General features: G+C 46.2%; 1 protein-coding gene across 1 annotated transcript in view; it reads left to right on the forward strand.

The window, feature by feature from the left end:
* Positions 1-21,187, forward strand: part of LOC149337306 (uncharacterized) — an 86,709-nt gene that overhangs the window by 51,341 nt on the left and 14,181 nt on the right. The window contains exon 2 of the mRNA XM_089553413.1: positions 9,352-9,462. Coding sequence (XP_089409539.1) covers positions 9,352-9,462 — 111 coding nt within the window. The remainder of the gene's footprint in view (positions 1-9,351; positions 9,463-21,187) is intronic.

Genomic DNA, 21,187 nt, shown 5'->3' on the forward strand with positions numbered 1-21,187 from the left:
TCGAGCAAAGAGGAACACTGAGCGTTTTGTTTGACATGAGAAACTGCCACAAGATAAACAAGTGCTAATCATTTAAAATACCTTTAAGAAAATTTAAAACTATTTTTCCAACTCTCCGTAGATTCTCTGTCAGCGTCAAAAATAAATAACCGCTTTTTTTGGTTGCTCGCCCTCCTAAGACGAATTAGGCGGATGAAGAGAGAGTGTAGCAGCCTGTCTTAGCCTCTGCTTGAAAAAGAAATGCTCCGTGTTCCACTTGACCTAGCTTTCCGGGCAGCATTACACGGGTTGCCACTGTTAAAAGTAAACAAGTGTGAAAAGGCATAATATCGTAGGCGAGAGGAAACAGCTGCGTGCTATCGAGCGTCGTGTAGCCCAGTCTGTGTTTTTGTTTCGGTGCGATCGTGCCAAATGAGTCGGTAGCGAAAAAGGCCCCGTCTGTTGAATGAAGTCGGAGGAGCGGGCAGCAGAGGCACGCACGCTGTTTCGCGGACAAAAAGGGTCACGTGCTGTGGCAGTGAGCTCGAGGACGAGAGGGGAGTGTCCTGTGACTTGACCATTGCTGCTGAAAGCCTGCACTGCCCCGGCGATACTGCAATTTTTCCATTGGGCGACTAAATAAAAACTGCTGCAGTAAGCCAATTGCTCCACTTAGAGCGCGAAACTACGTTCTGAAGGATCAGAGACCCGAGTTTGGCGCAAAGCACTAATTGCAGGCAAAGCAAGGCAGGAAAAGAAAGGAGACCTTCCTTTCTCAAACTGCATTGTTACTGCGCCAAATACTCCTCCTGTCAGTAAACGATGGTTTGTTTCGCAGGACTCCGGAAACCGAAGAGAAGACGGGTCACGAGGTTGTTTAGTTTTGAGCCCTCTCCTTGACCGCCTCTTTCTCTTCAGTGGCATGAGTCTATTCCTGCGAGGAGCGACTGGCACGGATGTTCACTGTTAACCCGATAGAAGGGTTAGTTCTTCTGTGTGACTTGTTCAACTGCTACCCGTCGTCTTCACTACAATAGTGTAGCATGGAATGGCACTTGCGCATCCGTATGCAAGCCTTCAAGATACAAACGTCCATCTTCCCTTTCGTCCATCTAGCCTGGCGCACGCCACCCGTGGTTTTGACAAGCCGCGTTTTCATAAATGCGATAGTAGCGCATCGCCTTGCATCAAATTTTTAGTCGATGGCATTCATATATAACGGGCGATAATGCGGTGGAAAAGCGCATGGCATCAATGTGCCAGACGGAGTAGATCAAGAATGGCAAGATCAAGAATGGCCATGGGCTCACGGTCCCGCGATACTTGATGTGGTACATGTAAACAGTAGCGCATCGGCTCGGCGAGGTACGCTACGAAATGCGATGCTTTGCTGTCGCATTCATGCAAACGCAGCTACAGCGCGCACAGGTTCTCTTCACGCTCGCTTCACGTTCTTTCCGCTCGCTTCATGCCGGGCGTCTAATGTCAATTCGGATGTTTTGCGCCGAGGAAGGCAGGTTGAACAACAACGTAAAATACGGCAACGACAGCAAGCGTCAAGCAGAATCTGTGCGACATCAACTCTACAAGCGTGCCAGAAAACCAGTTGAAGCTGCTGAAGAACCAACGCAGTGACTACGTGCGGATGCCGTTCCCACAAGTGGAAACAATTGTCGAAGCCTCCCGTGGAGCCCGATACCGAAATACGTGATCGACAAGCTTTTGAAACAAGACAGCCCTTCGACTGGAAGCGGACTGCTTGGTTAACCCAGCTCAATCGAAGCGGGAAGCGGAGAAACGACAGAATCTGCAAGTCGCTGCGGCAGGCAACTTCAAGCGGGATTTCCTGGAGATCAGTAAGATGCAAAGTTGGGCTAGCTGGAGGCCGTTCGGGATGGAAATATGAGGGCGCTAACTAATTGAGATGCCATATGTTCTAGCTCTTCTTTTTCTTTTTCTAGCTCTTCTTTTTCTTCTCCTCGTTTAGTTTGCGACCATGTATTTTCATCATTTCCATGAGAATCTATTTGGCGATGCGTGTTCTCTGTAACCAATTATGGTAAAATGGGACGGGAAGGGTTTCGCGAGTTGTACCCACGTTCTCGCCATCAGTGTCGCCAGTGTACGGAGCTCAGAGCGTTTCCAGGCTGTAATCTTGTACCGAGTGTGGCTAGATAACCTACAGCTCTCCTCCTCTTTCATTATCCGCTCCCCGCCTTTTCATCGCATCGCTGTCACTGTCTCGTGCCGTAGCCGCCCAGCTCGTTAAAGGCGCGCTGGTCGGACCGGCTGTCGACTGTTAGCCATCAACAGTGTATTCCGTGGTGCCAGCGTTTGCTGTCGCACATATAACGCAGTTGTAGGCAACTTTAAATCTCCCATTTTTTTTAATTCTGCACAGTTGCCTAATTACAGAACACTATCTTGCTAACTTTTCAAATATTGCATCCGAGAAAAAATTGTGAACTCGAATGTTAAACATCCGTTGAGGAACCGCGGGCGGAAGTGGTAACAAAAAGATACCTTTTACGTAGTTTTTGTTTACGGCTGTAAATGAAGGAGCGCGAAATACAAAATCTAACAGCTGACACCGATATTTCTGCGCCGCCAGGCACGCCCTAAGGGAAGCAAAATAGCTTGCTACCTGAACAGTGCCTAGACAGGGCTTAGCGTCTGTCTTATCGGCACCCTCGATCAGTAGGCGCTGGTCGGTCGGCTCCGTGCTGGATAGTAAATATCCCAAAGAGGAAGAAATGTGGATGGTTATGGGTAGTATGGCGCTAGGTGGTGTTGTGTAGACCAAAGAGAATGGTAGGTTGTAGGTCGGTGTTCGTGGTAGCTCAGGCACTTGCCCAAGTAGAGGGCGGGGGTGAACGAGTGTCTGTGGTATAAAGTTGACACCATGCCACAACTTCCACCTTGGTCAGCGTTAGGTGTGATGATACCATTGTTCTCGCTTGTGCAAGGTGATATTCTGGGACGTGGCTGTAAGAGTACAGAACCGCTAAAGCGCTCTCTGTGTCTGCTTCCTCCTCCGCCTCTATCGACAGCGCCCGGAAGGTTGCTGCTCGGGCGAGAGCATGCGCGCCACCTCTTGCAGGGAAGGGGCTCTGAACAGGGATTCAAACGATGCGAATTGTGGGGAATATATTGGGATTGATTGGTGAGAGCGCACGTGCAACATGCAGAGATAAAGCACCCTTCGCGAAGGGGCGGAATGCAGCCAGTGAGTCTGTAAATATTGTGTGCGTCGTAGTGTCATGGTGTTCGTCATGTGTGGCCATGTTATGTATGGAAGCCAGTACTGCCGCTATGTGGTCTCCTCAGCCGTCGTGCTCGAGTACATGCCCCGAACGGAGCCCGTAAACTGAACTGAGCCAGTGTCGTTTGTTAACCACTATTTTCATAGCGTCTGCGCCGGACAGGTATTTCGACGCGTCGACATATAGGACGTTTTTTGTCAGAGCCATACTGGAGCAGTATTGCCTGCGCAGGAGTGCCTTGACTCTGTTCTACTGCAGGCATGGAGCTCGGGGTGCATGTTCTTCGCGACTGGCGCGACTCTGATCTTAGCTGCAAGTTTGGGCGGCATGGCGTGGTTACTCTACCACACGGCGTGGTCGGCTCCGGGTATGCTGGTCGGCGGAGAACGGTCCGCAGTATTCTCGTGTCTCGAGGACGTGTCAGCTAGCCGCTTTTTTGCGTTTCCACGAGGTCTTCTGCCGTGTGGCTGCTTATGGTTCCTTTTCAATCACGATGAATAGAATCATCTACTTTAAAATGATAAGGAATTCGCACTTGAGCGTGCACGCTATAAGTGAATTTTTAGCCACCTGAACTAATTGAGAATGACGCATTTTATTCCTACTGGAGCATCAGCTATGTGCATTACTAAAACTTCACTCCTTAGTCCAACGTCGTGCAGTTGAGTGAGAAAAAAAAACTGTGTTGTGCGGAAATATCAGTTTCCTCGTCTTTCGCTGTCTACATTTGCGCCGGCCTCCCACATTTAAACACCAAAATGACAACCGCTTCCTAAAAATAAAGAGAATGTCGCATCCCAAATGCGTTGAAAGGGCGTAAATAAAAAAGGAGATCCCTCTTCATGTCCCTCGCCTGTTACTGTTGATTAATACCTATAAAAAAATGGAAAAAGCACAAATTTAAACTTGCAGGTGCTAAGTGTAGTTGTGTGTTATGTAAAGTGCTGCAGCATAACGCAAACACTAACCCACCCACTGAAAACTAAAAACATTTCTCCTTGCACAAAGGAATTTGAGTAAGAGCGATTACACCTGTAGAATAGAAATGCAAAGATTTGAGCGATGACTGCCTAGAGTAGGTATGAACTTGCATAAGATTGTAACTTCGACTAATTGAAAGGTGAGACAGGCAACGAAAAAGACTAAAACTAGGACACGGGTATTGGTAGTCGTAGTGAACCATAGTACTTCTGAATCAGGTGCGTTAAAATACTCGTAAATATTATTATAGTAGACATTTTAAGGAGGAGAATAAAAGCACGAGCTGGGACACTTCGTTGCAGTGAACCATAGTACTTCTGAACCACGTGCGATAAAATACTCGTAAATATTATTATAGTCGACATTCTAAGGCGGCAAATAAAAGCACGAGCTGGGACACTTCATTGTAGTGAACCATAGTACTTCTGAATCAGGTGCGATAAACTACTAGTAATTATTATTATAGTCGACATTCTAAGGCGGCGAATAAAAGCGCGAACTGGGACACTTCATTGTAGTGAACCATAGTACTTCTGAATCAGGTGCGATAAAATACTCGTAAATATTATTATAGTCGACATTCTAAGGCGGCGAATAAAAGCACAAGCTGGGACACTTCGTTGTAGTGAACCATAGTACTTCTGAATCAGGTGCGATAAAATGCTCGTAAATATTATTATAGTGGACATTCTAAGACGGCGAATAAAAGCACAAGCTGGGACACTTCGTTGAAGTGAACCATAGTACTCCTGGATCAGGTGCGATAAAATACTCGTAAATATTATTATAGTAGACAATCTAAGCCGGCGAATAAAAGCACGAGCTGGGACACTTCCTTATAGTGAACCATAGTACTTCTGAATCAGGTGCGATAAAATACTCGTAAATATTGTTATAGTAGACATTCAAAGACGGCGAATAAAAGCACGAGCTGGGACACTTCGTTGAAGTGAACCATAGTACTTCTGAATCAGGTGCGATAAAATACTCGTAAATATTATTATAGTAGACTTCTAAGACGGCGAATAAAAGCACGGGCTGAGACACTTCGTTGAAGTGAACCATAGTGCTTCTGAATCAGGTGCGATAAAATACTCGTAAATATTAGTATAATAGACTTCTAAGACGGCGAATAAAACCACGAGCTGGGACACTTCGTTGAAGTGAACCATAGTACTTCTGAATCAGGTGCGATAAAATACTCGTAAATATTGTTATAGTCGACATTCTAAGGCGGCCAATAAAAGCACGAGCTGGGACACTTCGTTGTAGTGAACCATAGTACTTCTGAATCAGGTGCGATAAAATACTCGTAAATATTATTATAGTAGACATTCTGAGACGGCGAATAAAAGCACGAGCTGGGACACTTCCTTGAAGTGAACCATAGTACTTCTGAATCAGGTGCGATAAAATACTCGTAAATATTATTATAGTAGACAATCTAAGACGGCGAATAAAAGCACGAGCTGGGACACTTCGTTGTAGTGAAACAGTACTTCAGAATCAGGTGCGATAAAATACTCGTAAATATTAATATAGTAGAAATTTTAAGACGGCGAATAAAAGCACGAGCTCGGACACTTCGTTGAAGTGAACCATTGTACTTCTGAATCAGGTGCGATAAAATACGCGTAAATATTATTATAGTAGACATTCTAAGACGGCGAATAAAAGCACGAGCTCGGACACTTCGTTGAAGTGAACCATAGTACTTCTGAATCAGGTGCGATAAAATACGCGTAAATATTATTATAGTAGATATTCTAAGGCGGCGAATACAAGCACGAGCTGGGACACTTCGTTGAAGTGAACCATAGTACTTCTGAATTAGGTGCGATAAAATACTCGTAAATATTATTGTAGTAGACATTCTAAGGCGGCGAATAAAAGCACGAGCTGGGACACTTCGTTGAAGTGAACCATAGTACTTCTGAATCAGGTGCGATAAAATACTCGTAAATATTATTATAGTAGACTTCTAAGACGGCGAATAAAAGCACGAGCTGGGACACTTCGTTGAAGTGAACCAGAGTACTTTTGAATCAGGTGCGATGAAATACTCGTAAATATTATTATAGTAGACAAACTAAGACGGCGAATAAAACCACGAGCTGGGACACTTTGTTGAAGTGAACCATAGTACTTCTGAATCATGTGCGATAAAATACTCGTAAATATTATTATAGCCGACATTCTAAGGCGGCCAATAAAAGCACGAGCTGGGACACTTCGTTGAAGTGAACCATATTACTTCTGAATCAGGTGCGATAAAATACTCGTAAATATTATTATAGTAGACGTTCTAAGGCGGCGAATAAAGCACGCGCTGGGACACTTCGTTGTAGTGAACGATAGTACTTCTTAATCAGGTGCAATAAAATACTCATAATATTATTATAGTAGACATTCTAAGGCGGCGAATAAAAGCACGAGCTGGGACACTTCTTTCCTGCTGTTGAAGAATGCAATGGCTGGTTTTTGAAAGCCTAAAAGGAGTAAAAAAAATAATTCACAAAAAACCGACAAAAGAAAACCGAGAAGAAGGTTGGAAAGAATCTTTTGACTATCCTCTGTTTTCCTGTGTGCGCATTTTTGGCTGTTTTATTTTTATAATACGATGCACCAAATAGCCCAACAGCATGCGTTACTCGGAGGAACGAAGTTTAAGTAAAAACACTTCTAAGGCGGCATTAATTTTGGTGCTTCGGAACAAAAGTTAATAAAGCATCGCTTTTTTGTTGCACTTAAGTAGCTGAGAGCCTTCTTTATTAAAGTTTCCTGAAACCAATGGCCGCAAAGGCTATTCAAAGTTTTGTTTTAATTTATATGTGCTGTTTTTGTTTCTCAAGCATTCCTAATCAGTGTCAATCACCGCTCCATCTTCCCTTCCTTGCCGTGTGCATAATTGAAAGCAAGACATGCTGAGGATAATGAATGCTGCGAAACAATGAGGAACTCATCCGTAACAAAACCAGTATGACAGAGGCGGGTGCGAGACGCGAACCAACCACATGCATACCATGCGAGATGCGTTAGTTAGCATCTGATCACAAGTTTAGGAGGCCGTTAAATATCCTTGCATCAAAGTGACAAAAAATCACACAATGTTTTGCAGTACTGGATGTAACTACGTTCTGGAGGAGAAAAGGTACTTCAGTAAAACACTCTCCGGGGCATGTTGGTTCATAGCTTTCAAGAATAAAAGCGCAACAAGACGACACAAAAAAGGAGGAAAAACGACAGGACAGGCGCTGCCTGTCCTGTCGTTTTTCCTCCTTCTTTGTGTTGTCTTGTTGCGCTTTTATTCGTGCCAGAGAAAAGGATACTCGAGCCGAAGGTATTCGCATCGGCATTAGTCAATTTGGAATCGGCCTCAGAGAACAATGACCGTGCAAAGCTCACCTGCACGGATGGAGGAGCGTTATTTCCGCCTGGGGCAATGAAGTAGAAGAGCACACTGAAAAAATTGCGCAGAAAAAACGAGGACGAAGCAAAGACAAGACCAGGACGAGCGCTAACTCACAACTCAGTATGCATATCAACCAACTTGCCCAACTTTCTGCTCTCCGAAGTAGAAGAGGCACATTTTCCGTGTCTAGAGTCAGGGAAGGATTTGGTGGTTTTTTTTCAAAGCTGTAATCTAAATCTCGACGCACTGGTGACAATGCCTTCGTGCGGGCAGCTTCTAGTTTCGTACGTCTAAAGGAAGAACATTTAGAAGGAGGGTATCGGCATCTAACCTAAATCAACGCAAGAGGTGCCGGTTAATTTGTTCTGTGAACGGGACTCGGCACCTCAAAAGAAATGCACAGAGCGGCTGTTGTCTAATTCGTTGCGCCAAAGAAATTTTTCCCATGCGCTTAACGTCTTGCGGCCCAGGCCTGAGAAGAGAAAATACTGCCAATGAACCTCACTTTTTTCGGTAAATTGGCAGCAACGCGGGACTTTACAGTATTTAAGCTCCACATTCCAGCCGTAAAGAATCACTCTTGGAATTTTTCTGCGCCCCATATAAACTTCACATGCTTCCTCGCAAGTGGAACTTGTTTACAGAATTCCTTAATGTTAGAAATCAGTTCACACAGGTGGAGAAATTGTGACCCACTTAGCGTCGATTTTTTAAATAATAGTGAAGATTTTTACGTAGTGCTCTTACTGTAGCCGTCTAGTAAGCATTTTGTTCCTCTAACCATGTTAGCTTTCGCTCGTCGCTCTGCAGCGTCTGCCTGTGCAAAAATGAATAGAGCTTGGAAAATGACAATCGCACAAATTCAACTAATGGCCCAAAACAGCTTGGCCTTAAAAACGCCATGACTATCGTGTGGTCGGCCTTCACGAGGTGAGGTAAATGGACATTTTCCCTCAACATTCCTCCGAAACGCGGCCAGGTGCAAGACCAGCTGAAGGATTATACTTGAAAACCGGTGGGTAGCTAGAGCCCCTGCGGATCGATCCTCCTATGCGGATCCTCCCGCATAGGAGACGGACGCTAAAACAACTAGGCCGTCGTAGTGACAGCGCGCGTATTCGGGTAAACATGTGCAAGAGGCAAGTGATGCGTCTTACGTCGGGTCGCATGTGGCTTTTTCCACGCCGAAGGATGTGCACATTTATGGTCTAAATAGCACCTGCGACTGTGTGGTCTGGCGAGCGTCGCTCGTAGTGAGGGTCTTTGTTTAGAGAATCCAAATAAAAGCTCATAATTCCCAGCACACGCCTTCGTAGTAGTCTTTCATTCTGATGAGATTCTAAGGTTTGGCTTATGGGGTTCAGTGTCCCAAAGCAATTCGAGCTATGAGCGACGCCGTAGTGAAGGGCTCCGGAAATTTCGACCACCTGGCGTTTTTTAACGTGCACTGACATCGCACAGTACATGGGCCTCTAGAATTTCGCCTCCATTGGAATTCGACAGCCGAGACATGATTCTATGTCGAGATAGATGTCGCTCTATGAGTAAATGAACTGCATTTGTCTGAACAATTAAAAGAGATAACGAAAATGACATTATTTTACTTGCTAGAGAGGAAAAGGATTCGGAGGCCAGAAATAAAATGGAATTGAAACACCGCTGTTGTAGCTTTTAAGCGGGATCGTTCCTTTCACGGTGCATTTCTTTCGTCAACAGCGCAGGCGTGCCCTCCTGTCATCAAGACCACCGACGGTGCTACACTGCAGGTAGCGGCTGGCCGTTTTGCTGAAGGAGACACCGCGAGGCTGACCTGCGAAGTGGTGACATGTAAGTTGTCGGAGTGCAACCGGGTCTTAAAGTGTGTTGTGAATTTATCGCGCCTCCGTTTCTTCGAATGTATCTCGCGACATAGTGCCGCGTCTCTGTAAAGACCACGCGTATCGCCCTAGGCGCCTTCAGTTGTTATAGGTCGTGGACCCGCTCCACCTGGTGACATGCAAAGAGCGGAATATGCTTATGCAGTAGCACTTTCATCACCACTGCATATACTTCCGCGATATTATGAATTTATTTGCAAGACGCCATTTTGTAATAAGGGAGTAATTACTCACTGACGTCCACTTCAGCGCAGCCATACGGCTACAAAGGAAAGCTTTCCTTTGTAGCCGTATGGCTGCGCTCGGGTGGACGTCAACGAGTAATTACTCCCTTATTACAAATTCTACTCCGCCTTGGGGGATTCCCCTAAAACATTTGGCGAAGACACAATTTTTAACATTGAAAGATTCATCGACAACAAATGGCGACCTCTAGGGGCAGCGAATATAAACAACTTTCTACGCAAGAAATTAACCCTGGCCTTCTACTCTGGCGTCGCTCACAGTCGATGTGGCGCCTCGGAAAATCACCCCACTTACCGTACCATACCGTACAGCTTTATGCAATATGTGGTTTTGGCCTCAATGCTAATATCCATTAACTCGTGCCCCTCCCCCCCCCCCCCCAATGTGCGGAGCATTTTAATTTCATGGCAAAAAAACATTCATACGAAAGACGAGCGCTCTGTCGAATCCGTGATATCACGTCAAGTCAGTGGGCTGCCCGCCTACTGAAAGCATTCGAGTGACGGATGACAACAGGCAGTGCTGAGAAGGGGAGGAGGTATGTAATGGGGGAAGGGGAAGATCAACACAGAGTAGCCTCAAGAAGCCGCGATGTCAGCTTATGTGAACTCGTTTTTCTTGTCAGTGCGTGCTAATGATTCATCTTATTTGTGATATTTGGATGGTGGTCCTCATGCAAGCGAACTAAAAAAAAATTTACGAAAGAGAGCACCTCTATCGCCGCCAGACCGGCTTCGCGTATTAACCAACTGTATTTGTCCACCGCCAGAATACAACTGCGTCCCCATGTCCGTTCGTATCAGATCATGACGATGATTCGTTGGCACAAACCAGTGAGACGCATATTGGTTGCACCCGGTTCACAAGCCACAATTTCCCTAATTCACTGCTGTGCTTCAAGCACGACAACAGTGGATTAGGGCAGTCGTGGCAATCAGTGCACAAAGACAACACAGGCAGCGGAAGAGATCACCATAGCTGTAGCCTTCACGGAGGAGGCCACTCGGCAGGGACTGAGTTATTGAATAGCGACGGATTTTCTGACTACATCTAGGGCATCCAGAGTTTGAAAGATCGGCCCCAAATCCGCACAATCCTCTGCGAAAAAAAAAACAAAATAGACCTGAACACAATCATTAAACACTCCATTATTTGGGCCCCGACACTTGGGTTTAGGGAAATGTCCCGGTAGACGCCGTTGTTCGAGGGTTCACGAATCATAGGCCGGGTTTGCCGGTCGAACCCTTCAGCACTCCAGAATCTTACGGGGAGGCAATGAAGGCGTTGGTGGGAGGGCGTAAGAAGTACTCGGCTCCAGCTGAAAACCTCAACAGAGAGCAGGCCACCACACTCAGACGACTGCAAACATTCACCTACCCAAGCAGATCCGTATATCATAATATTTGACCGAATAGATACGTAAATGAGTGCGTGTTGTGTGGGGGCTACACCACGGCGTACTACGCCACCTGGGGCTGTAAAAGAAGCCTTTACTACCCAATATAACTGGCCCTGGTACAGAGCAGTGGGAGGCCCTCCTGTCATCGACACGAGCACGCATCTTATTCTGGTGACTAGGGCCAAGGCGGCGGCGCAGGGCAGTGGGATCCCGGAATATGGAAGACCGACAACTGAAGCTCCAAATCTATTTCCTCCCAGCCCATATACCCTAACTCTTCGGTTCCGAAATAAATTTTTTTACTACGGCTCGGGCACCGAATGCCATTTGGGCGAATTTTTGAGGTTGAAAAGCACAGGCTGATGGACGAGTTGGCGTTGCATTGCAGACCACGTGGGAGCACACACGAACGAAGACAAAGACGCGGACAACACAAGCGCTCACTTCCAACTAATAACTTAGGAGGGTAGCTGTGTAGGCCAGTTGGTGAGACATGAAGGCGCTAGACACCGCAGCAGACACGGGACATAGAAAGAAGACGACACAGGGCGGTGCAACTAAAATTTTATTTGAAACTTCATGGCTTTATAAAGACAGAGGCACGTGTGATCTTACAATGAGGTAAAAAAGATGAATGAAAAGCAACAGATAGCAAAACCTAACTGACAACAATGCACAGGAAAGATATGCGCGTCACAATGTACAGAAATCAGACTTTTAAAACGTTATGCAAAGCTAATCATGCGAGTCACAATCTACATAAATCAGAAGTGTTAAAAACCGTCGACCGCATGTGGAAGCAGAAAAACCACAAGACAAAGGAAGAAAAGAACGTTAAAAGGAAGCCACCCAACCTGTTACCTGTCAAGGAAACCCAGTTCTTTTTGGAGGATGGAAACCGAAGGCGAACTAACGCATTCATCCGGTTGCGAGCGCAAGATGGCAATGGCCTCCAAGGGGCAGCTCGAGAGAGAGATTGTGGAGGCCATTGCCATCTTGCGCTCGCAACCGGATGAATGCGTTAGTTCGCCTTCGGTTTCCATCCTCCAAAAAGAACTGGGTTTCCTTGACAGGTAACAGGTTGGGTGGCTTCCTTTTAACGTTCTTTTCTTCCTTTGTCTTGTGGTTTTTCTGCTTCCACATGTGGTCGACGGTTTTTAACACTTCTGATTTATGTAGATTGTGACTCGCATGATGAGCTTTGCATAACGTTTTAAAAGTCTGATTTCTGTACATTGTGACGCGCATATCTTTCCTGTGCATTGTTGTCAGTTAGGTTTTGCTATCTGTTGCTTTTCATTCATCTTTTTTACCTGATTGTAAGATCACACGTGCCTCTGTCTTTATAAAGCCATGAAGTTTCAAATAAAATTTTAGTTGCACCGCCCTGTGTCGTCTTCTTTCTATGTCCCGTGTCTGCTGCGGTGTCTAGCGCCTTCATGTCCAACTAATAGTTTATTGACAGATATTCATGATATCTACACCTTCCTTAGTGACATCATGCGACTGAAAATCCTGCCATCAGGTGACCACACATAGACACATTGATTCTTTGAACATCAGTGAGATGGATGAGGCGCTGACACACGATGCGTTCGCTTTCTCATCTGATCTTCTATTATCTCCCTTGCATCCTGGCTCCTCTGCATACCAAGTACCCTGTACTCGTCGAAAAAAGGTTTACTCTGCTTTCGCTTTTTATTTCACAGTTGTGACAATGGATAGGAAGGTTCCGGTCCCTAGAATTGCCGACCTTCTCCCTGTGCTTCATTGTTTAGTTTCGGCATTCCTGTGTCAAGCTGATCCAGTTGCGTCTGGACAGACAGACAGACAGACAGACAGACAGACAGACAGACAGACAGACAGACAGACAGACAGACAGACAGACAGACAGACAGACAGACAGACAGACAGACAGACAGACAGACAGACAGACAGACAGACAGACAGACAGACAGACAGACAGACAGACAGACAGACAGACAGACAGACAGACAGACAGACAGACAGACAGACAGACAGACAGACAGACAGACAGACAGACAGACAGACAGACAGACAGACAGACAGACAGACAGACAGACAGACAGACAGACAGACAGACAGACAGACAGACAGACAGACAGACAGACAGACAGACAGACAGACAGACAGACAGACAGACAGACAGACAGACAGACAGACAGACAGACAGACAGACAGACAGACAGACAGACAGACAGACAGACAGACAGACAGACAGACAGACAGACAGACAGACAGACAGACAGACAGACAGACAGACAGACAGACAGACAGACAGACAGACAGACAGACAGACAGACAGACAGACAGACAGACAGACAGACAGACAGACAGACAGACAGACAGACAGACAGACAGACAGACAGACAGACAGACAGACAGACAGACAGACAGACAGACAGACAGACAGACAGACAGACAGACAGACAGACAGACAGACAGACAGACAGACAGACAGACAGACAGACAGACAGACAGACAGACAGACAGACAGACAGACAGACAGACAGACAGACAGACAGACAGACAGACAGACAGACAGACAGACAGACAGACAGACAGACAGACAGACAGACAGACAGACAGACAGACAGACAGACAGACAGACAGACAGACAGACAGACAGACAGACAGACAGACAGACAGACAGACAGACAGACAGACAGACAGACAGACAGACAGACAGACAGACAGACAGACAGACAGACAGACAGACAGACAGACAGACAGACAGACAGACAGACAGACAGACAGACAGACAGACAGACAGACAGACAGACAGACAGACAGACAGACAGACAGACAGACAGACAGACAGACAGACAGACAGACAGACAGACAGACAGACAGACAGACAGACAGACAGACAGACAGACAGACAGACAGACAGACAGACAGACAGACAGACAGACAGACAGACAGACAGACAGACAGACAGACAGACAGACAGACAGACAGACAGACAGACAGACAGACAGACAGACAGACAGACAGACAGACAGACAGACAGACAGACAGACAGACAGACAGACAGACAGACAGACAGACAGACAGACAGACAGACAGACAGACAGACAGACAGACAGACAGACAGACAGACAGACAGACAGACAGACAGACAGACAGACAGACAGACAGACAGACAGACAGACAGACAGACAGACAGACAGACAGACAGACAGACAGACAGACAGACAGACAGACAGACAGACAGACAGACAGACAGACAGACAGACAGACAGACAGACAGACAGACAGACAGACAGACAGACAGACAGACAGACAGACAGACAGACAGACAGACAGACAGACAGACAGACAGACAGACAGACAGACAGACAGACAGACAGACAGACAGACAGACAGACAGACAGACAGACAGACAGACAGACAGACAGACAGACAGACAGACAGACAGACAGACAGACAGACAGACAGACAGACAGACAGACAGACAGACAGACAGACAGACAGACAGACAGACAGACAGACAGACAGACAGACAGACAGACAGACAGACAGACAGACAGACAGACAGACAGACAGACAGACAGACAGACAGACAGACAGACAGACAGACAGACAGACAGACAGACAGACAGACAGACAGACAGACAGACAGACAGACAGACAGACAGACAGACAGACAGACAGACAGACAGACAGACAGACAGACAGACAGACAGACAGACAGACAGACAGACAGACAGACAGACAGACAGACAGACAGACAGACAGACAGACAGACAGACAGACAGACAGACAGACAGACAGACAGACAGACAGACAGACAGACAGACAGACAGACAGACAGACAGACAGACAGACAGACAGACAGACAGACAGACAGACAGACAGACAGACAGACAGACAGACAGACAGACAGACAGACAGACAGACAGACAGACAGACAGACAGACAGACAGACAGACAGACAGACAGACAGACAGACAGACAGACAGACAGACAGACAGACAGACAGACAGACAGACAGACAGACAGACAGACAGACAGACAGACAGACAGACAGACAGACAGACGGACGGACGGACGGACGGACGGACGGACGGACGGACGGACGGACGGACGGACGGACGGACGGACGGACGGACGGACGGACGGACGGACGGACGGACGGACGGACGGACGGACGGACGGACGGACGGACGGACGGACGGACGGACGGACGGACGGACGGACGGACGGACGGACGGACGGACGGACGGACGGACGGACGGACGGACGGACGGACGGACGGACGGACGGACGGACGGACGGACGGACGGACGGACGGACGGACGGACGGACGGACGGACGGACGGACGGACGGACGGACGGACGGACGGACGGACGGACGGACGGACGGACGGACGGACGGACGGACGGACGGACGGACGGACGGACGGACGGACGGACGGACGGACGGACGGACGGACGGACGGACGGACGGACGGACGGACGGACGGACGGACGGACGGACGGACGGACGGACGGACGGACGGACGGACGGACGGACGGACGGACGGACGGACGGACGGACGGACGGACGGACGGACGGACGGACGGACGGACGGACGGACGGACGGACGGACGGACGGACGGACGGACGGACGGACGGACGGACGGACGGACGGACGGACGGACGGACGGACGGACGGACGGACGGACGGACGGACGGACGGACGGACGGACGGACGGACGGACGGACGGACGGACGGACGGACGGACGGACGGACGGACGGACGGACGGACGGACGGACGGACGGACGGACGGACGGACGGACGGACGGACGGACGGACGGACGGACGGACGGACGGACGGACGGACGGACGGACGGACGGACGGACGGACGGACGGGCGGGCGGGCGGGCGGGCGGGCGGGCGGGCGGGCGGGCGGGCGGGCGGGCGGGCGGGCGGGCGGGCGGGCGGACGGACGGACGGACGGACGGACGGACGGACGGACGGACGGACGGACGGACGGACGGACGGACGGACGGACGGACGGACGGACGGGCGGGCGGGCGGGCGGGCGGGCGGGCGGGCGGGCGGGCGGACGGGCGGACGGACGGACGGACGGACGGACGGACGGACGGACGGGCGGGAAGAAAGGAAGGCAGGCAGGCAGGCAGGCAGGCAGTCGGAGGTGGTCGAGCTGACGCACGGACGGACGCACGGATCGATGGAAGGATGTTTTTGGCCTTAACAACCTTTTTCCCAAAACGAGCGCGCGCCAAGATTAAATTCAATTCAATTAATTTTATTTTCCAGAAAGATTCTGGCGGATTCATAGGCAAAAAGCTGTTCCTGACAGCTTGACAAAGGCCTAAAAAACCAGCAACGAGGCTGTAGGTGATGACCTGATGATGCAGAATATTGAAGAAGAATAAAATATGTTTTACACACAATATATGACTACAAACATGTATAATAGCTAAGTAGAAAAATATACATCAGCAAGAACATACATTAACAAGAATTACATTTTAGAGCTTAACACCAGTTCTACAGAAAACAGTATTGATGAAGTATCAATTATAACTTCAAAGAAAATTTACACATTGTTTTAGAAATATAATTATGTGGCATACTAAAATAAAAGACATTAAGGCTAAGCAAATAATAGCATGAACAAACTATCCATCAAATAATTAACCGGTAATATATCTAGGAAAAGGCAGCACATAATACACACAATCTCGAAACCTACATTATACAATTATAGCTAAAAAGAGTACACTTGTGCACATCTGGTACAATTTGTAAAGAAAGGTACAGCTATGTGGACAAGAATTGGTCAAGTAACTGTTTTAGTGTAGGCTTAGTTACGTGTTTGTATTTATTTAGGATGACTGGAAGATTATGCTGAAGTGTTTGCACTTTATAACTTGTGCGGAAACGAGGTATGAACCATAGATCAGTGTTCCGTGTATGAGTGTTTTTATTGAGTTCTAAAGAGGCTAATGACTTAAGGAAATGCCTGAAAGATTCCATTGCTAAATAAAATGATCGCAGGACTCGAAACTCGTAAGTACGTTTGATGCTAATTATATTGTAGGACTGAAAATATTCTGCTGTTGACGACAGGAAGTCTATATTGGCGATGTTACTAGTATCTTTTTTTCTGGAGTACGTATATCCTCTGGACATTTCTTTGTGATGTAGTCAACCAAACTAAATTGCAATAGTTAGTGTAGGAGGCAAACAAGGCATTGTAGACTTGTAGTTTTATTTTTGTTGGTAGAAACGAACGGCAACGTGATAATGCCCCTGTAACTGTTGAAAGCTTTTTGAAGAGGTTATCTATGTGAGAGTCCCACATAAGATGAGAACTAAATGTTATGCCAAGTATCTTGGTTTCTTCAACAATCTCATTAATTTGGCCTTCGCAGCGGATATCTTGTTCAATTTTGACTAACTTATTTCTGGCATGAAAAATAACTGCTTTGGTTTTTGAGGGGTTGATTTTCAGCTTATTTGATCGTGACCAAAAGATTAATTTTTCAAGAATGTTATTACCCTTTGATATAAGAGTATTAACATCACTGCCTGATAGCAAAATACAGCTGTCATCTGCGTACAATTATAAATTTAGCCCCCCCGTCAATATGGGCAATATCGTTTATATAGATGATGAAAAGTAATGGGCCCAAGATGCTACCTTGTGGTACACCAGTTAATATTGGTAGAGGTGGAGATTTATGATTGCCAAGGTGAACACACTGAGTCCTATTTTTTAAGTATGACCGAAGTAATTCAAGAGATTTGCCACGAATGCCATAATGTTTGAGCTTAAATATTAAATTGTTGTGATCAAGAGAATCGAAAGCCTTACTGTAGTCAATAAAGAGACCAAGTGTAAAGAGTTTTTGATCAATATTTTGCAACACAAATTCTTTAAGTGATAGAAGTGCAGATTCGGTGTATCGTCCCCTTCGAAATCCAAACTGGTTATCTGAGAGCAAGTTACGCGTGTCCAAAAACTTGGTTAATCGTACAGATATTATTTTTTCCAAACCCTTTGAAATAAAAAACAGGTATTACAGATATTGGTCTGTAGTTTCTCGCATCATTTTTATCCCCGCTTTTATATAAGATGGATACCCTAGACCTCTCCATGGCAGTAGGAAATACACCTTTTTCTATAACAAGGTTGAATATGTATGCGAGTACCGGGACAATACGCTGCAAAACGTATTTTACGGGCGTAATCTCTAAGTTATCTGTATCCAGAGCTTCGCTATTCTTTGGATTCATAAATGTGGTGTAAATTTGATGTTCAGTTATTAAATGGAGAGCAAAACTCTCTACAGGGCTATAGTCGGCAGGCTGAACAGCAGGAAGGCAGCTGTCTTCAGCGGCAACATCGACAAACACTTTATTGAAATGATCAGCCAGTTCTTTACCAATAAGCTCGCAGTTATAGTGTACTATTCTGTCAGTAATAACATGTTTATTTTGGTGACCTATAACATTATTTATCACCTTCCATGCGACTTGTGGTTTTTTGCTAACGATATCAAAGAACAGCTGTTCATACTACGCAGTTTTTGCGCGCCTAAGTTCTTTATTTACTCTATTTCTATTAGACTTAAATTCTGTTAACGTTGCCAGGAACCGAGTTCGTAAGAAAGCATAGAAAAGTTTGTTCTTCTTTTTAACCATCCCGAGGAGGTATAGTGTGATCCATGGTTTCCTAACTCTTTTCGATGGCTTGAATGTTCTAAAAGGGAAGTGCATTTTGTATAGTTTTACAAAAAGTTCCATGAATTTTAAATATGCTTCATTTACATCAGTAATTGTATATATAACTGACCAGTCCTGCGCACCAATATCCCTTTCGAAAGAAAGGAGAGCCTCTACAGAGAGGGACTGAACTGTAACTATGTCTCGTCTGTAGGTTCTCTGCCCAAATCGGTTACAGTAGAACATAAAGATTGGACAGTGATCACTAATATCAAACGCGATTTTTACGGCATGAGAAATGGTGTTTTCAATATTTTTAATAAAAAGGTCAAGAGAAGTGGAAGAAGAAACTGTCACTCTTGTGGGCTATGTAATTATGTTAATAAAGCCAGTTGAATACACAGTGCTGTTAAAGTCTTGTGCATTCGAGCTATCACTGCAAACGTCTGTGTTGAAATCACCGCCACAAATCAGCGTAAAATTGCCATCGGAAACAAACTGCAAAAAGTTTTAGAAAAAATTCATGAACTCCCTAAACTTGACCTGTGGAGGGCGGTAAACAACAGCTATTAGTTCAAGGTTCTGCTTTAAAGTTGGGATTTCATAGTCTGCGGTAATAATACAATATTCAGAGAGAAGTTCGTAATCCCGAGTAGATTCAACATAAATTGCAAAACCACCCCCTTTGCGGTTAGTACGATTCATGACAAAACTCTTATAATTGTCAAAATGAAGTATGTCGCCCTCATCATAATACGATGTCTCGGTCAACATTATTAAGTTATATGAAAAAGAAAACTGACTTAGGAGATAAGATATGTTATCATGCTTTCCGGGTGCGGAGCGTACATTAATGTGCAGAGCTGAAGTATACGACGCAGAGGGAGAGGGAACTGCTTCAGGTAAAACAAAATTGTAATATTCCAGTGTCAATTTTTTTGTTTTCTTATGGTGATTGGCTATGAGGTGGTACTGAAAATATCTTAACAAGATCGTCTTCTTGGGTAATGGGTACAATCTCAGAACCATCGGACTGCCTTGCAAGGATTTTTCCGTTTTGTGTCCACACTGACTTCCATTTGTGTTCCTTCTTACGCTTTATTGCCATACTTAGAAGCTTCTCCAGACTGAGGCATAAGTGCTCATTCACATATATCGGATTGTCATTATCCAGTCCAATGTCGCGGTTGGTGAAGCGAGCTGTCTTTCTTTTCTTTAGGGTGATGTCACGTTTCACTCTAGACTTAAATTGTGCAATTATATTTGTTTTGTCACTGTTTCGGATCGGAACCCGATGGAAAACCTCGATATCGTCTGCAGAGATTGATTCTTTGATGACATCACCAATTTTTGATACAATGGCAGTGATGTTTTCATCTTCTGTTTTTGAAACACCCTGGATCTCAATGTTTGCATTCCTGGAATACTGTTCAATGTGAACGAGCTGCTTTTCAAGGTCAGCATTTTTCTTTTCAAGAGCCACACATCTCTCAAGAGTTGCCTGGTTTTCTGTGGCAAGTTTAGCATTCTTTGCTACTTAGGCATCCAGTTTTTTTTTTCAGTGAGTCAATTTCTTCATCAGCAAACTCAAGACTCGTTGTCATGCTTTTCTGCTCAGACTTCAGATCGCGCATTTCATTACGCAAGTCCCTTTCATAGGCCTCTCGGGCCGTTTTAAATTCCTGCCTGAGATCATCCTTGAGCTTCGCGTAGATTTCATCTTTGATTTTGGCAATTTCTTTTGACATCTTTACAGAGGAAAAACAGCCCTAGTCACTTGGCAGCAGCGACGGTAGAGTATGAAAAAGGAATACACCGTACGGCATACACTGCACTAACCTGCGTAAAAACGGCAGAAACAGCGTGAGGTGATGCACCCAGGTCGTCGCCGCTACTGCCAAGTGAAAGCCGGCAGCATCGTAGGCTTCTTTTTACAGCAAGAGACAGGTGACGTCACGGCCTCTGGTGTCGATAGGAAACGCTGCTGGTCGCAACGCTATCATCCGTTTGAGCGTCGTTCCGGTGGGCGTCGTTCCCATGGGCGTAGGCGCACGTCTAGTCAACCGATCCTTCCGCAGCCACTCGTTGTACTTTCGCAGAGTCAATCTGCGTAATAACCACACCATTACATGAACATCATGCGTCAATCGGCGCAAATACCACAACATTACATGAACATCATGCATTAAAAAGCTAATTTAAAAACGTTCATTTATTATGAGCTATCAAAAACAGGAAGTCAGGCAAATAAATATATGGGTCAAGCTAGGCCAATACAAGGACGGGAACCTTTCTGTGCATTGTCACAACTGTGAAAAAAAG

The sequence above is a fragment of the Amblyomma mixtum genome, chromosome 7 (assembly GCF_055824585.1).
Source record: "Amblyomma mixtum isolate Tamu chromosome 7, ASM5582458v1, whole genome shotgun sequence".
Taxonomy (NCBI): domain Eukaryota; kingdom Metazoa; phylum Arthropoda; class Arachnida; order Ixodida; family Ixodidae; genus Amblyomma; species Amblyomma mixtum.